The sequence below is a fragment of the Narcine bancroftii genome, chromosome 1 (genome assembly GCF_036971445.1).
Source record: "Narcine bancroftii isolate sNarBan1 chromosome 1, sNarBan1.hap1, whole genome shotgun sequence".
NCBI lineage: Eukaryota > Metazoa > Chordata > Chondrichthyes > Torpediniformes > Narcinidae > Narcine > Narcine bancroftii.
In genome coordinates this window covers 446,247,210-446,259,167 of record NC_091469.1, presented here as the reverse complement: position 1 = coordinate 446,259,167, position 11,958 = coordinate 446,247,210, and the positions used below count along the sequence as shown (strand labels likewise).

Below are 11,958 nucleotides of genomic sequence, written 5' to 3'. Positions count from 1 at the left end.
TTTCAGTTGATCATTTTATCAGCAGGTCTGTCCAATAGTGATGCGCATCATTAGGGGACTTATGTTCCCAGCTTGGCAAATTTAATTAAAATAAAAATTTAAGAAATTGTAGGTTGCAAGTTGCATTAGTTGTCAGCAAGAGGTGTGAGGAATACAGAAACAGTAAGTGAATTGATAATTTGTTGGAGGCTGTTTTTTTAAAAAAAATCGCCAATGCACCATTAGCAAAGCTGATCAGGAGAATTAAGAATTTAATTTATTGCATCTATTTTCTGCATCAAAGCAGTAGAAATTAGAAGGGAAGTAGTGGCAGAGGATCTCTTAGAATTCTTGTTGAAAAGAGGAGGAAAAGTTCTTCAAAGTGAAGCAGTAAAATAGAGACATTAGGGACGTAACAGCACAATCAAGGAATTTTGCCACCACACAGGCAGTCTAAAAAGGAGTGTGCAGGAATTTTGAGTCAATTCCTGCACCACTATTTATCCTGCAGGACCCCTACAACTTTTTGGAGGAAGCCTGCAGTGTAAATTGTACCAGGAAAAATTAGTTGACGGTCATCAACTCTACTGCGCATCCAACCCCAAGGACTGTTGCACTCGGGTACTTGCAGTCTAAAAAGGTGCCCAGTGTGAACGACCACACGGGCAGTAATTATGTTAAATTTTTTTCAGTGTTTTATTTCAACATTGCAGTCTAAAAAGTACTATTGTTTACTTTCAAACGTGGAAGTGAAGTATTTCCTAACAGAACGGGGTCTGTGGCAGGAAGAGGGTTTGTCTTCTGTAGCAATGTTTTTATCTCTTTGCACATAATCGCACGCAACAAATGAGATTGTAAGAAATTGCTTACACGCTACCGGTAATTATTTGCCGAGCCATAAGGACATACTGGTCTCTATCTTTTTAATTATAAGGATGAATTGGGACAGTTTTGTCTTGTCCTTTTTACACTGGTATACAAAATTGTTCTTGCTGCAACGTCATGGTGGAAACCATTTGCTTTATTTCTATGGCATGCTGGTTTTATTCAATGAAATAAATTAAGACCTAAAGGTGGCAATATCAGGAAAAGAATTGCTAGTGCCTGGAATGTTCCAGAGAACTGGATAGTTCCAAATGTCCCTCCACTCTTTTAGAAGAGAAAGACAAAAGAGAGGAAATGATAGGCTGGTTAGCCTAACTTCAGTGGTTGGCAAGATTCTAGAGTATTATTAAAAATGAAGTTGCATGGTTCCTGAAAGCACAAGATAAAATTATATGAAATCATCATGGTTTCCTTCAGGAGAGATCTGGCCTGACACATCTGTTGGAAGTCTTTGAGGAAGTAACTTGCAGGATAGGGAAAGGAGAGCCAGTGGCTGTTTACTTGCGTTTTCCGAAGGTCTTTGACAAGGTGCCGCAACTGAGCCTCCTAAATAAAATTAAAGCTGATGGTACAATGGGGGAAAGTACCAATATGGAGAGGAATTTGGCTGGCTAGCAGAAGGCAAAGAGTGGGAATATGGGGCCTTTTCTGGCTGGCAGTTCCACAGGGGTATGTATTGTCTCTGCTACTGTTCACATTGTATGCAAATGATTTATGAATTCATGGCTTTGTGACAAAGTTTTATGAATTATATGAAGAGGTGGAGAAGCCAGTTAGTGTTGATAAAATGGGGGTCTCTGGAGGGTTGGGTGAATGGATAAAGCAATGGCAGATGGAATTGTATGTGTAGCTAGGGTATGGTAGCCAGGATGCCCCTTGAAGGGGGTGGGGGGGGAATGTGCCACTGTCCTTGCCTCGCCCCCCAGAATAAGGTGCGTGCGCGCGTGCGTGTGCGCGAATGGTGTTTTTGCTGTTCATACGTCATCACTCTTAACTGGGTCACTGCATGTATTCACACTTGCAAGGAACTATCCCAGAGGTTAGGGCTGTTCTACCTTCTACATCATGACACATCGAGCGATGGTCAATCTGCCTTAAATCCTGATTAATGTATTATAATCTTGTATTTGAACAAAATTAATCACGTCTAATTACAACATAATTAAGCTTTATGTACAGCACAATATGAGCCCTTCAGCCCTTGCTGTTGTGCCAACCTATATAAATATTTATAAGGGACCAAGGGAAAGTGCTGGCAATAATAGCAATCGGACTATTTTTATGCAGGATGGGGAAATTTGGTCGTGCTATCGCGGATGATTTGTAAATACTATGGGGGGGGGAGAATGCGATGACAGACCTGCCCTCCTAGAATTTCACGTGGCAGAGAAGGTGCTGCATGGAGAGCTTTCTCTGCCGCATAGCATTTTGGGAAGTTGGGTCAACCCTCACTCTTCCCCCCCACCCCTTTATAAATTGCGCGCTATAGCACTTACAACTTTCCACACTTTTTAAAAATTGTCCACTATTGCTATTTATTTCCTCTCCCACTGCAACTTTCCCAGCCAAGTTTATACCTTCATTTTAATCTTCCTTCATGTTCCTGCACTCGTGCAAAAACTTGGGTCATTTCTGTCCCAGAATGCAATTGCCTGGTTTACACTTGCCTGATTGCACACAGAGATCTGTACTAGGAGTCAAGGCAATCAATCCCTGGCGTAAGATGGTGTCATCTCAAGCCAGCATTGAGAAGATTTTTGTTTCACACCAGATCCATTTTTAGGGCAAATGACCATTGATTCCTGGGACCTGTATGTCTCTGTGTTCCTCTGCTGGTTGACTGCAGTTCCCTGTCCTGGGTGGACTATTGTGCTGGCCGGTTGCCTCTAAGCATGGATGCACAGCAGGGAGACTGGGGCTCTGAGGTGTGTGGCTTGGCAGTGAGAGGGAATCTTCCTCCTGGGCTCTAGGTAGGTGGGGGGGTGGGGGGGGGGAGGAGGTGGGGGCGGTTCTCCAATGGGTCTGAGGATGGTTCTAGCAACATTGCTGCCAGGAAGGGGTGGTCAAGTCATGTCTCACTGGCACCCTTGGGACCCATCCCCAGGCCTGCTCTGTGCCTTCTGCAGGATATCCAAGTCATTGGTGAGGTTGTTTTTTAAGGAATGGGCAGAGTTCCACCTATCATGATGTGGGCTTTGCTGAGTGAAGTCAAGATGTTTATCCCAGGAGGCCATTCTGTGCCATCATTTCCTCCGGGTCACTGCTCTGTGGAGCAGGGGCACGACTCCAAAACAAAACACTTTCCAGAGACTTGGTGGAGGGAGGGAGAGCATTTGTTGTGGGAATGATCTCTGCATATGTTGGGGAGGGTGAACCTCTGGGAGGTTGGTGCCTTTTGAATTCACGTAGATTCAGGGTACTGCCACAATTCTCTGCTATTTGTAATGCATGTGTACAAACAGCCACTCATTGGGCTGGAACTGAGTTGATGATGGTCTCTGACACTCTCTGGGTCATAGTTCATGTCGTCCCAGCAAGACTGGCTACACTTTACTGAGCAGGTGGGTTATTGGATTCTCTCAGCCTGGATATTTTACTGGGTGCACGTGTGTGAATTGAGTGTGAAAGGTGTCCATTGCGGGTGTGAGTGGATGTGCATAGTCTACCTACTGAGCTCAAAAGTTTGGTATCCCTTGGAACAATCTGTTGGTGACCTATGCTTATAGCAAAGGTTCTCGACCACTTTTTCACCCACATGCCAGACCACACCCAGAGGAGGAGAGGATTCAGCTCGAGCCTTTTCTAAGAATAAAAAGGTGGTAGGATGCAGCAAGCCCCATGGAGACGTGGGCTGTCAGCATTTTGGGAAAGGACCCTTTATCAAGGATTTTGTTTAATTTTGATGGGGAATTTTTTTTTGCAAATTTTTGCCTTTTTCAACCCAACACCCAACCCCAACCAACCAATTTTCCCCTGCAACCGTGTCTGCCTGTCCCGCATCGGACTTGTCAGCCACAAACGAGCCTGCAGCTGACGTGGACATTTACCCCTTCCATAAATCTTCGTCCGCGAAGCCAAGCCAAAGAGAGAAGAGAAGAGTGCACCCTTGTTTTATACATTACATGCCAGCAATTTTGATTTTGCTGCTTAACCAAGAGCAGCAAGTTGTATGCAGAGATGCTAGTTTATTGTATTTTCTTGTCTGAGGTTGGTGAGAGCAAACATTCATTTTAAGATGTTTATTCCAAGGTGATATCCCAGTGAAGTCTTGTGTTCTTCATGTTCTCTCTTGAATAAAATAGACCAAGAATAATCCTGCCTAAATGAAACTGAAAACATCCCGAGAGTGGGAGAGTTTGAATTGGTGATCCAGCATCCCAGTAGTCAAACTGAATCTTTCTAACTGCTCATCACTTGTTGTTGCTTCTGCTGTTCACAGGGGGGAGGGGGAGGGGGAAAGTCAGCAACTGCCAACCAGTGTTCACATGCACATGGTATGTCCCTCTCTCCCCTAAGACGCGGGGTTGGTGGAATGAGAGAGCGAGGAGCACGTGGCAAAAAGTGGCGGCAGCAAGAGCAAGGAAGGAAGGCAAAGTGGATGGCGTGACTGCAGCCAGAGGTGGTTTCGGGGTGAAGGGTTGAAGTAAGTTTCAACAGGGGGCGCGCTATTTCTGTGTTTGCCATAGATGCTATTTTGGCTAGATGTGCCACTGGATGGAATGCAGTACATGGAATGTGCCCATCTATTTCCTACATGGGGAGAGAATTCATAAAGCAGAGGTCCAAAGGGACTTTTGGAGTCTTAGTACAGGATTCTCCAAACATTAGCTTGCAGGTTTAGTCAGTTTGAAAGAAGGTAAACTCCATGCTAGCATTCATTTTTGAATATAAAAGCAAGAATGTGATGCTGAAGCTTTGTGAGACATTGTTCAGACCCTATTTTGACTATTGTGAGCAGTTTTGGGCCCCAAATACAAAGCAAAAGTTGCTGGTATTGGAGAGGAAGTTTATGAGAATCCTCCCAGGGATGAGAGGGTTTGAGGAGTTTTTATCTCCCTTTCAATATTGAGCAATACGAGTGTGGGTACAAGTCCTTCAAAGGGCAAGATAGAGTGCTCATGGAGAAGACATTTCTCGTAACTGGGGAGTCTAGGACCAGCAGGCGCAGCTTCCAAAGAAAATAGAATCCTCTGCGAACAGAGTTGAGAAATACCTTCAGTCAGAGGATGGTGAATCTTTTGGAATTCATTGCCACAAATGGCTGTGCAGCCCAAGTCATTGGGTATATTTAAGGCTGACAGGTTCTTGATTAGTAAGTGTGTCAAAGGTTGGGGGAGAAGTGATTGAGAGGGAAAATAAAATACATCAGCCATGGCAGAGAAAAATGTGGACTGAATGCCAGATTCTGCTCCTACATCTTGCGATCTAAATATAGATAACCCATTTTTTTTTCCCTAGTTAATTTCAGTTGGGCATTGTTGTTCAATCATGAACAACAACTAAATTCCCACATAATAAAAGTTGTGTAAATCATCAATGTGGCACAGCCAGAAAAACATCCAGCCATTAATTGAATTGGATGTTTTGAAGTGGGGAGTAATTATGGTGTAGTGGTGATTCTCTTCCAGCTCTGCTGCCCTTTTCAGCATTCATGACTATGTAGATTTTTGAAAGCTGCCTATATATGTGTCAAATTATGTTTTGTTCAGTTTGTTCAAGTTTGGGGGGGGGGGGGGGGGGGTGGTGGAAATTGGCCTGTTCTCTTGAGAAATTGGGAAATGCGCATTTTGTTTCTCTTTCCAGACATGGAAATTATCTTTTGAAATGTTAAAAATTCAGCATTTTTTAAAGTACAAAGCAAAGTGTCCATAAGTTAACCTGAATGGTTGTTTATAAATGTATTCTTGCATGTCATCGAGATAATGGACATAAATGTATTGAAAATTAGAATGGCTCAGTGTAAGTGTGTGCTCTGTAACAATCATGTGGTTAGAGTTGCTTTTTACTGAAGGTTTCCACTTTGTTCTGAATTTAACCTAAAAGCATCTGATCCCAATGCACAGGAATAGGCCCTTCAGTCCTCCAATCCACACTTTAAAAAAAAAAAGTCACTCATCAACTTGCCCCAGATCTTCATGTAGTCTTCACACCAGGCCAATTTACAATGACCGATTAATTTTCTAAGGCACGTCTTGTGGAATTGGGAGAAAACCAGAGCAATTGAAGGAAAATCATGTGGCCACAGAGAAAATGTGCAACCTCTGCAGGAACAGATCTGTACCCAGGCCCCTGGTGCTGTGAGGCAGACGAGCTATGCCATTAGGCAACATGAAGACCTTTTGCATGAAAACTAGTTTTTAATCTTGGCTTATTTGGTGCCTAAAATTGCAGCTGATTAGTTTTTTTAAATCCCTGTATGGGGAAAAAATATTTTTTAACTAATTTTAGTCCCTTTTGCCTGTCTCCACATTTTTTCTAACACCTACCAATAACCTGCTTGCGTCTTCCAACTCCGCCACACACCTGTACATCACCCTTCAGCCGACCCTGGTTCACCAATCCCATACTGGTCCCAGTCTAACCCAGTTTCTCCATCAGATTATTTGCTCCAAGTTCCAGCATTCACATTTTGTGTCTCCAGCATTTTGCATTGTCTTTCACTTGCTCAAATTCAGTGTGGGTGATAAATGTTAGACACACATCATTTGCATTTTATTTTTGGAAGGCTGCATGCTTTCAAAGCATGTTTGCAGTTGAGTTTGTCTGTGGGATAAGCTGACCATTGGTTTGAGTGGAGGAAAAACCCTGAGTACAAAAGGACATAAAAATATTTTGGAACAACAAGTACGATATCAAAAATGAATGTTGCTGACAAAGATTCTGAGTTGAACTGCAACTTTTACATAAACTTTAAAGACAAGTAGCAACAGAAACCACAGCTAAGAATTTATTATCTATTGGGTCATAAATGCAAGAATTCTATTGATATTGTATAGTGTGCGTAAAAAGTTCAGTGGTGAGGTGCTCTCTTTGCAAAAAATAGACATTGACCTGCTGGAATCCCTGAGAAGGCCAAGGACCCTGTGATGCTTGTCTCTGTGGGCGACATCAGAACATCATGCAAGGGTGAACTCTTGCAAGGCATCAAGCCCTGAAGGTGTACCTGGCAGGGTACTGAAAATCTGTGCCAACTAACGAGCTGGAGTGTCGGCGGACATTTTCAACCTCATTGCTGCAGTCCCGAGGTTCCCACCTGCTTAAAAAGGGCATCAATCATCCTGGTATCCAAGAAAAGTAGTGGGAGCTGTCTCAGTGACTACCACTAACTTCTACTGTGATGAAATGCTTTGAGAGACTGGTCATGCCTAAAATTAACATGTAACTAAGCAAAGGTGTAGACCCGTTGCATTTCACCTATCGTCACCATCGCTCCAAGGCAGATGCTCTATTGCTAGCTCTCCATTCAGCTCTGGATCACCTCAAACAGCAATTCATTCATATGGCTGCTCTTCATTGACTACAGCTCAGTCTTCACTACTATTATTCCCTGATACAGAAGCTACAAACTCAAAGCCTCTGTACCTCCCTCTGCAACTGGATCCTTGACTTTCTCATCGGAAGTCCACAGTCTGTGCAAATTGGAAACAATGTCTCCTCCTCACTGATTATCAACACACTGCTCTACTCATTATACACGCATGACTGTGTGACCAAGAATGATTCTAATGCTATCCATGTTTGATGATTACACCACGGTTGTCGGCAGAATCACAAACGGCAATGAGGGAGTGTACAGGAGGGAGAGAGCGAGATCATCTCATTGAATGGTGTAATGACAACAAGCTTGCACTTAATGTCAGCAAAACCACGGAGATGATTGTGGACCAGGAGGAAGTCAGGGGAACACAACTCAATCCCCATCACGGGCTCAGTAGTAGAGAGGGTCAAGAACTTCAAATTCCTGGGTGTCACCATCTCTAAGGATCTGTCTTGGAGCCTCCATGTTGATGCAATCACAAAGAAGTATAGCCAGTGGGCTATACTTTGTGAGGTGTCTGAGGAGATTCGCTATGTCACTGAAGACTCTCATAAAATTCAACAGGTGGATTGTGGAAAGCATTCTGGCTGGATACATTTCCTGATATGGAGGTGCTCACTTTCAAGACCAGAATAAACTTGAGGATTGTTAATTTGGCCTGCGACATCACAGGCGACAGACTTTACTCCATTTAAAAAAAAAATTCACACTATGAACCATATTAACCAAAATACACACAAACATTTATCTCTTGAATATACACAGTGTCATTTTCTCCCCTTTTTCCCCCTCTTTTCCCTCCTTCCTTCCTACCCCCACCCTACCCACTCAATGTTCAATATATACAATAAACCCATTAAACAATGTCATCACACATTGAAAATAAACAAGAAAATTGTGTCATCTACTTTTACACACTGGGTCAGTTCATTTCGTCGTCTTCTCTTTCTATCATTTTAAGGGGTGGAGGTCCGCTGTAGGCCCTCTCTGTTGTGTTCCATGTACGGTTCCCAAATTTGTTCGAATAATGTGACAATTTAAAAAAAATTGTTATTTTTTTCCAATGGAATACATTTATTCATTTCTATGTACCATTGCTGTACTCTCAGGCTTTCTTCTGATTTCCAGATTGACATTATACATTTTTTTGCTACAGCTAAGGCTATCATAATAAATCTTTTTAGTGCTCCATCCAAATCGAGGCCAAGTTCTTTACTTATATTGCTTAGAAGAAAGATCTCTGGTTTTTTGGTATGTTGCTTTTTGTGATTTTATTTAATATCTGATTTAGATCTTCCCAAAACTTTTTCACTTTCTCACATGCCCAAATTGCATGTACTGTTGTTCCTGTTTCCTTCTTACAATTAAAACATCTGTCTGATACTGTTGGGTCCCATTTATTTAACTTTTGGGGCATGATAACCAATTATATTGTATCAAGCGTAACCTCGTGTTTATTGTATTTCTCATAGTTCTGGAGGATAGCTTTTTCCATTTTCCATTTTTTAATCTTTATGTTTAGATCTTGTTTCCACTTTTGTTTGGGTTTGCAGCTTATTTCATCATTCTCTTTCTCTTGCCGCTTGATGTACATGTTTGTTATAAATCTTTTAATTATCATTGTGTCTGTAATCACATATTCAAAGCTGCTTCCTTCTGGTAACCTCAGCCTGCTTCCCAATTTGTCCTTTAAGTAGGTTTTCAGTTGGTGGAATGCAAACATTGTATCGTGAGTTATTCCATATTTGTACTTCATTTGTTCAAAAGATAATAAATTATTTCCCAAAAAAACAATTTTCTATTCTTATGATCCCTTTTCTCTCCCATTCTCTAAAGGAAAGTTTATCTGTTGTGAAAGGGATTAGTTGATTTTGTGTCAATAATAATTTTGGTAGTTGGTAATTTTTTTTTTCCATTCTACGTGAATCTTCTTCCAAATGTTGAGCAGATGGTGCAGTACTGGTGAACTTCTATATTGTACCAGTTTTTCATCCCACTTATAAAGTATATGTTCTGGTACTTCTCTCCTATTTTATCTAGCTCTAACCTGGTCCAATCTGTTTTTTTCTCCTTGTTTGATGAAAATCTGATAGATATCTTAATTGTGCTGCTCTATAATAATTCTTAAAGTTTGGTAGCTGCAAACCCCCTTGTTTGTACCATTCTGTTAATTTATCTAGCGCTATCCTCTGTTTCCCCCCTTTCCATAAGAATTTCCTTATTATTTTCTTTAGCTCATTGAAGAATTTCTCTGTTAAGCGAATTGGTAACAATTGAAATTGGTATTGTATCCTTGGGAAGATATTCATTTTAATGCAATTTACCCTTCCTATCAGTGTTGATGGTAAATCTTTCCAATGTTCTAAGTCATCTTGTAATTTTTTTCATTAATGGCTGATAATTTAATTCTTATAGCTGGTCTAGATTATTATCTAGTCTAATACCTAGGTATCGGATTGCTTGTGTTTGCCATTTAAATGGTGATTCTTTCTTAAACTTTGTGAAATCCGCATTATTCATTGGCATCGCTTCACTTTTATTTGCGTTGATCTTGTACCCTGATATTTCTCCACATTCCTTCAATTTCTTATGTAATTCTTTTATTGATAATTCTGGTTCTGTTAAGTATACTATGATGTCATCTGCAAATAGACTGATTTTATATTCCTTCTCTTTTATTTTTATCCCTTTTATTTTATTTTCTGTTCTTATCAGTTCTGTCAAGGGTTATATAGCTAAAGCAAACAGTGAGGGAGATGGTGGACATCCCTGCCTAGTTGACCTGCTTAATTTAAATTGTTTTGACATATATCCATTTACTGTCACCTTCGCCAATGGTCCCTTATATAATGCTTTAATCCAATTAATATATTTCTCTGGTAGGTTGAACCTCTGTAGTACTTTGAATAAATAATTCCATTCTACCCTGTCAAAGGCTTTCTCTGCATCTAAAGCACCGCCACCATTGGCGTCTTATTTCTTTGTACTGCATGGATTAAGTTGATGAACTTACAGATATTGTCCGTTGTTCGTCTTTTCTTAATAAATCCAGTTTGATCTAGTTTTACTATTTTTGGTACCCAGTCGGCCAATCTGTTTGCTAATAGTTTTGCTATTATCTTATAATCTGAGTTAAATAGAGATATTGGTCTATACGCTGTTGGTGGATCTTTCCCCGTCTTTGGTATTACTGTAATTATTGCTGTTTTACATGAATCAGGCATGTTTTGTGTTTTTTCAATCTGGTTCATTACTTCCAGGAGAGGAGGAATTAATAACTCTTTAAATATGTTATAGAATTCTATTGGGAGTCCGTCCTCCCCAAGCGTTTTATTGTTCGGTAGTTTTTTTTAATATATCTTGTATTTCCTCTATTTCAAATGGTTTTATCAATTTGTTTTGCTCCTCTCCTTGCAATTTTGGTTGTTCAGTTTTAGCTAGAAACTCATCTATTTTGTCTTCTTTCCCTTCGTTCTCAGTTCGGTATAATTGCTCATAGAATTCCTTAAAGTTTTCTATTGATATCTGTTGGGTTATATGTAATTTGTTTGTCCTTTTTCCTTGATGCCAATACCATTCTTTTAGCTTGTTTTAAGCTGCCAAGCCAGTATTTTGTGCATTTTTTTCTCCTAGCTTGTAATACTTCTGCTTTATTTTCATTATATTCTCCTCCACCTTGTACGTTTGTAGTGTTTCATATTTTATTTTTTGTCTGCCAATTCTCCTCTTTTTGTTGTATCTTTCCTTGTTGCTAGTTCTTTTTCTGTACTTAATATTTCCATTTCCAGCTGTTCTATTTCCCGATTGTAGTCCTTTTTCATCTTAGTTACATAACTTATTATCTGCCCTCTGATGAAGGCTTTCATTGCATCCCATAATATAAATTTGTCTTTCACTGATTCCGTATTTATTCCAAAGTACATTTTAATTGGGCGCTCAATAAATTCTCTAAAATCCTGTCTTTTAAGTTACATTGAGTTTAATCTCCATCTATACGTTCTTGGTGGGATGTCCTCCAACTCTATTGCTAATAACAGGGGTGAATGATCAGATAACAATCTAGCTTTATATTCCGTTTTCCTAACTCTCCCTTAGATATGGGTTGACAACAGGAACAGGTCAATCCTTGAGTATGTTTTATGTCTACTCGAATAATATGAGTATTCCTTCTCCTTTGGGTGTTGTCTCCTCCAAAAGTTGCATTTCCTGCATTGATTTAACCATAAATTTGGCTACTTTGTTCTTTCTGGTAGTCCTTTGTCTAGTTTTATCCATCTTTGATTCCAAATTAAGGTTAAAGTCCCCTCCTATCAATATATTCCCCTGCATATCTACAATCAGGCAGGAATTGAGGCTGAGAACCGTTTACTAATAAGGTTTAGAAACCCTTCCAGTAAATGCAACTTTGTTTGTTCCTTGGCAAACTCCGCTACGTAGAAAGCCTTGGAAAGGACGACCTCCTCACAGTGTTGGATTTGGGTATGTCTGAGTGCAGGAAACCATAAGTTGACAGATGAAGCGATCAGCTACTCAAAACGGCCAGCCTCCAGATTAGC

At 40.5% G+C, this 11,958-nt stretch overlaps 1 protein-coding gene across 1 annotated transcript in view; it reads left to right on the top strand.

Moving 5' to 3' along the window:
• The first annotated feature begins 1,485 nt into the window (after positions 1-1,485).
• The window catches only part of svila (supervillin a), a 241,297-nt gene continuing 230,824 nt past the window's right edge, over positions 1,486-11,958 (top strand). Inside the window, exon 1 of the mRNA XM_069914482.1 lies at positions 1,486-1,533. Coding sequence (XP_069770583.1) covers positions 1,501-1,533 — 33 coding nt within the window. The 5' untranslated portion in view covers positions 1,486-1,500. The remainder of the gene's footprint in view (positions 1,534-11,958) is intronic.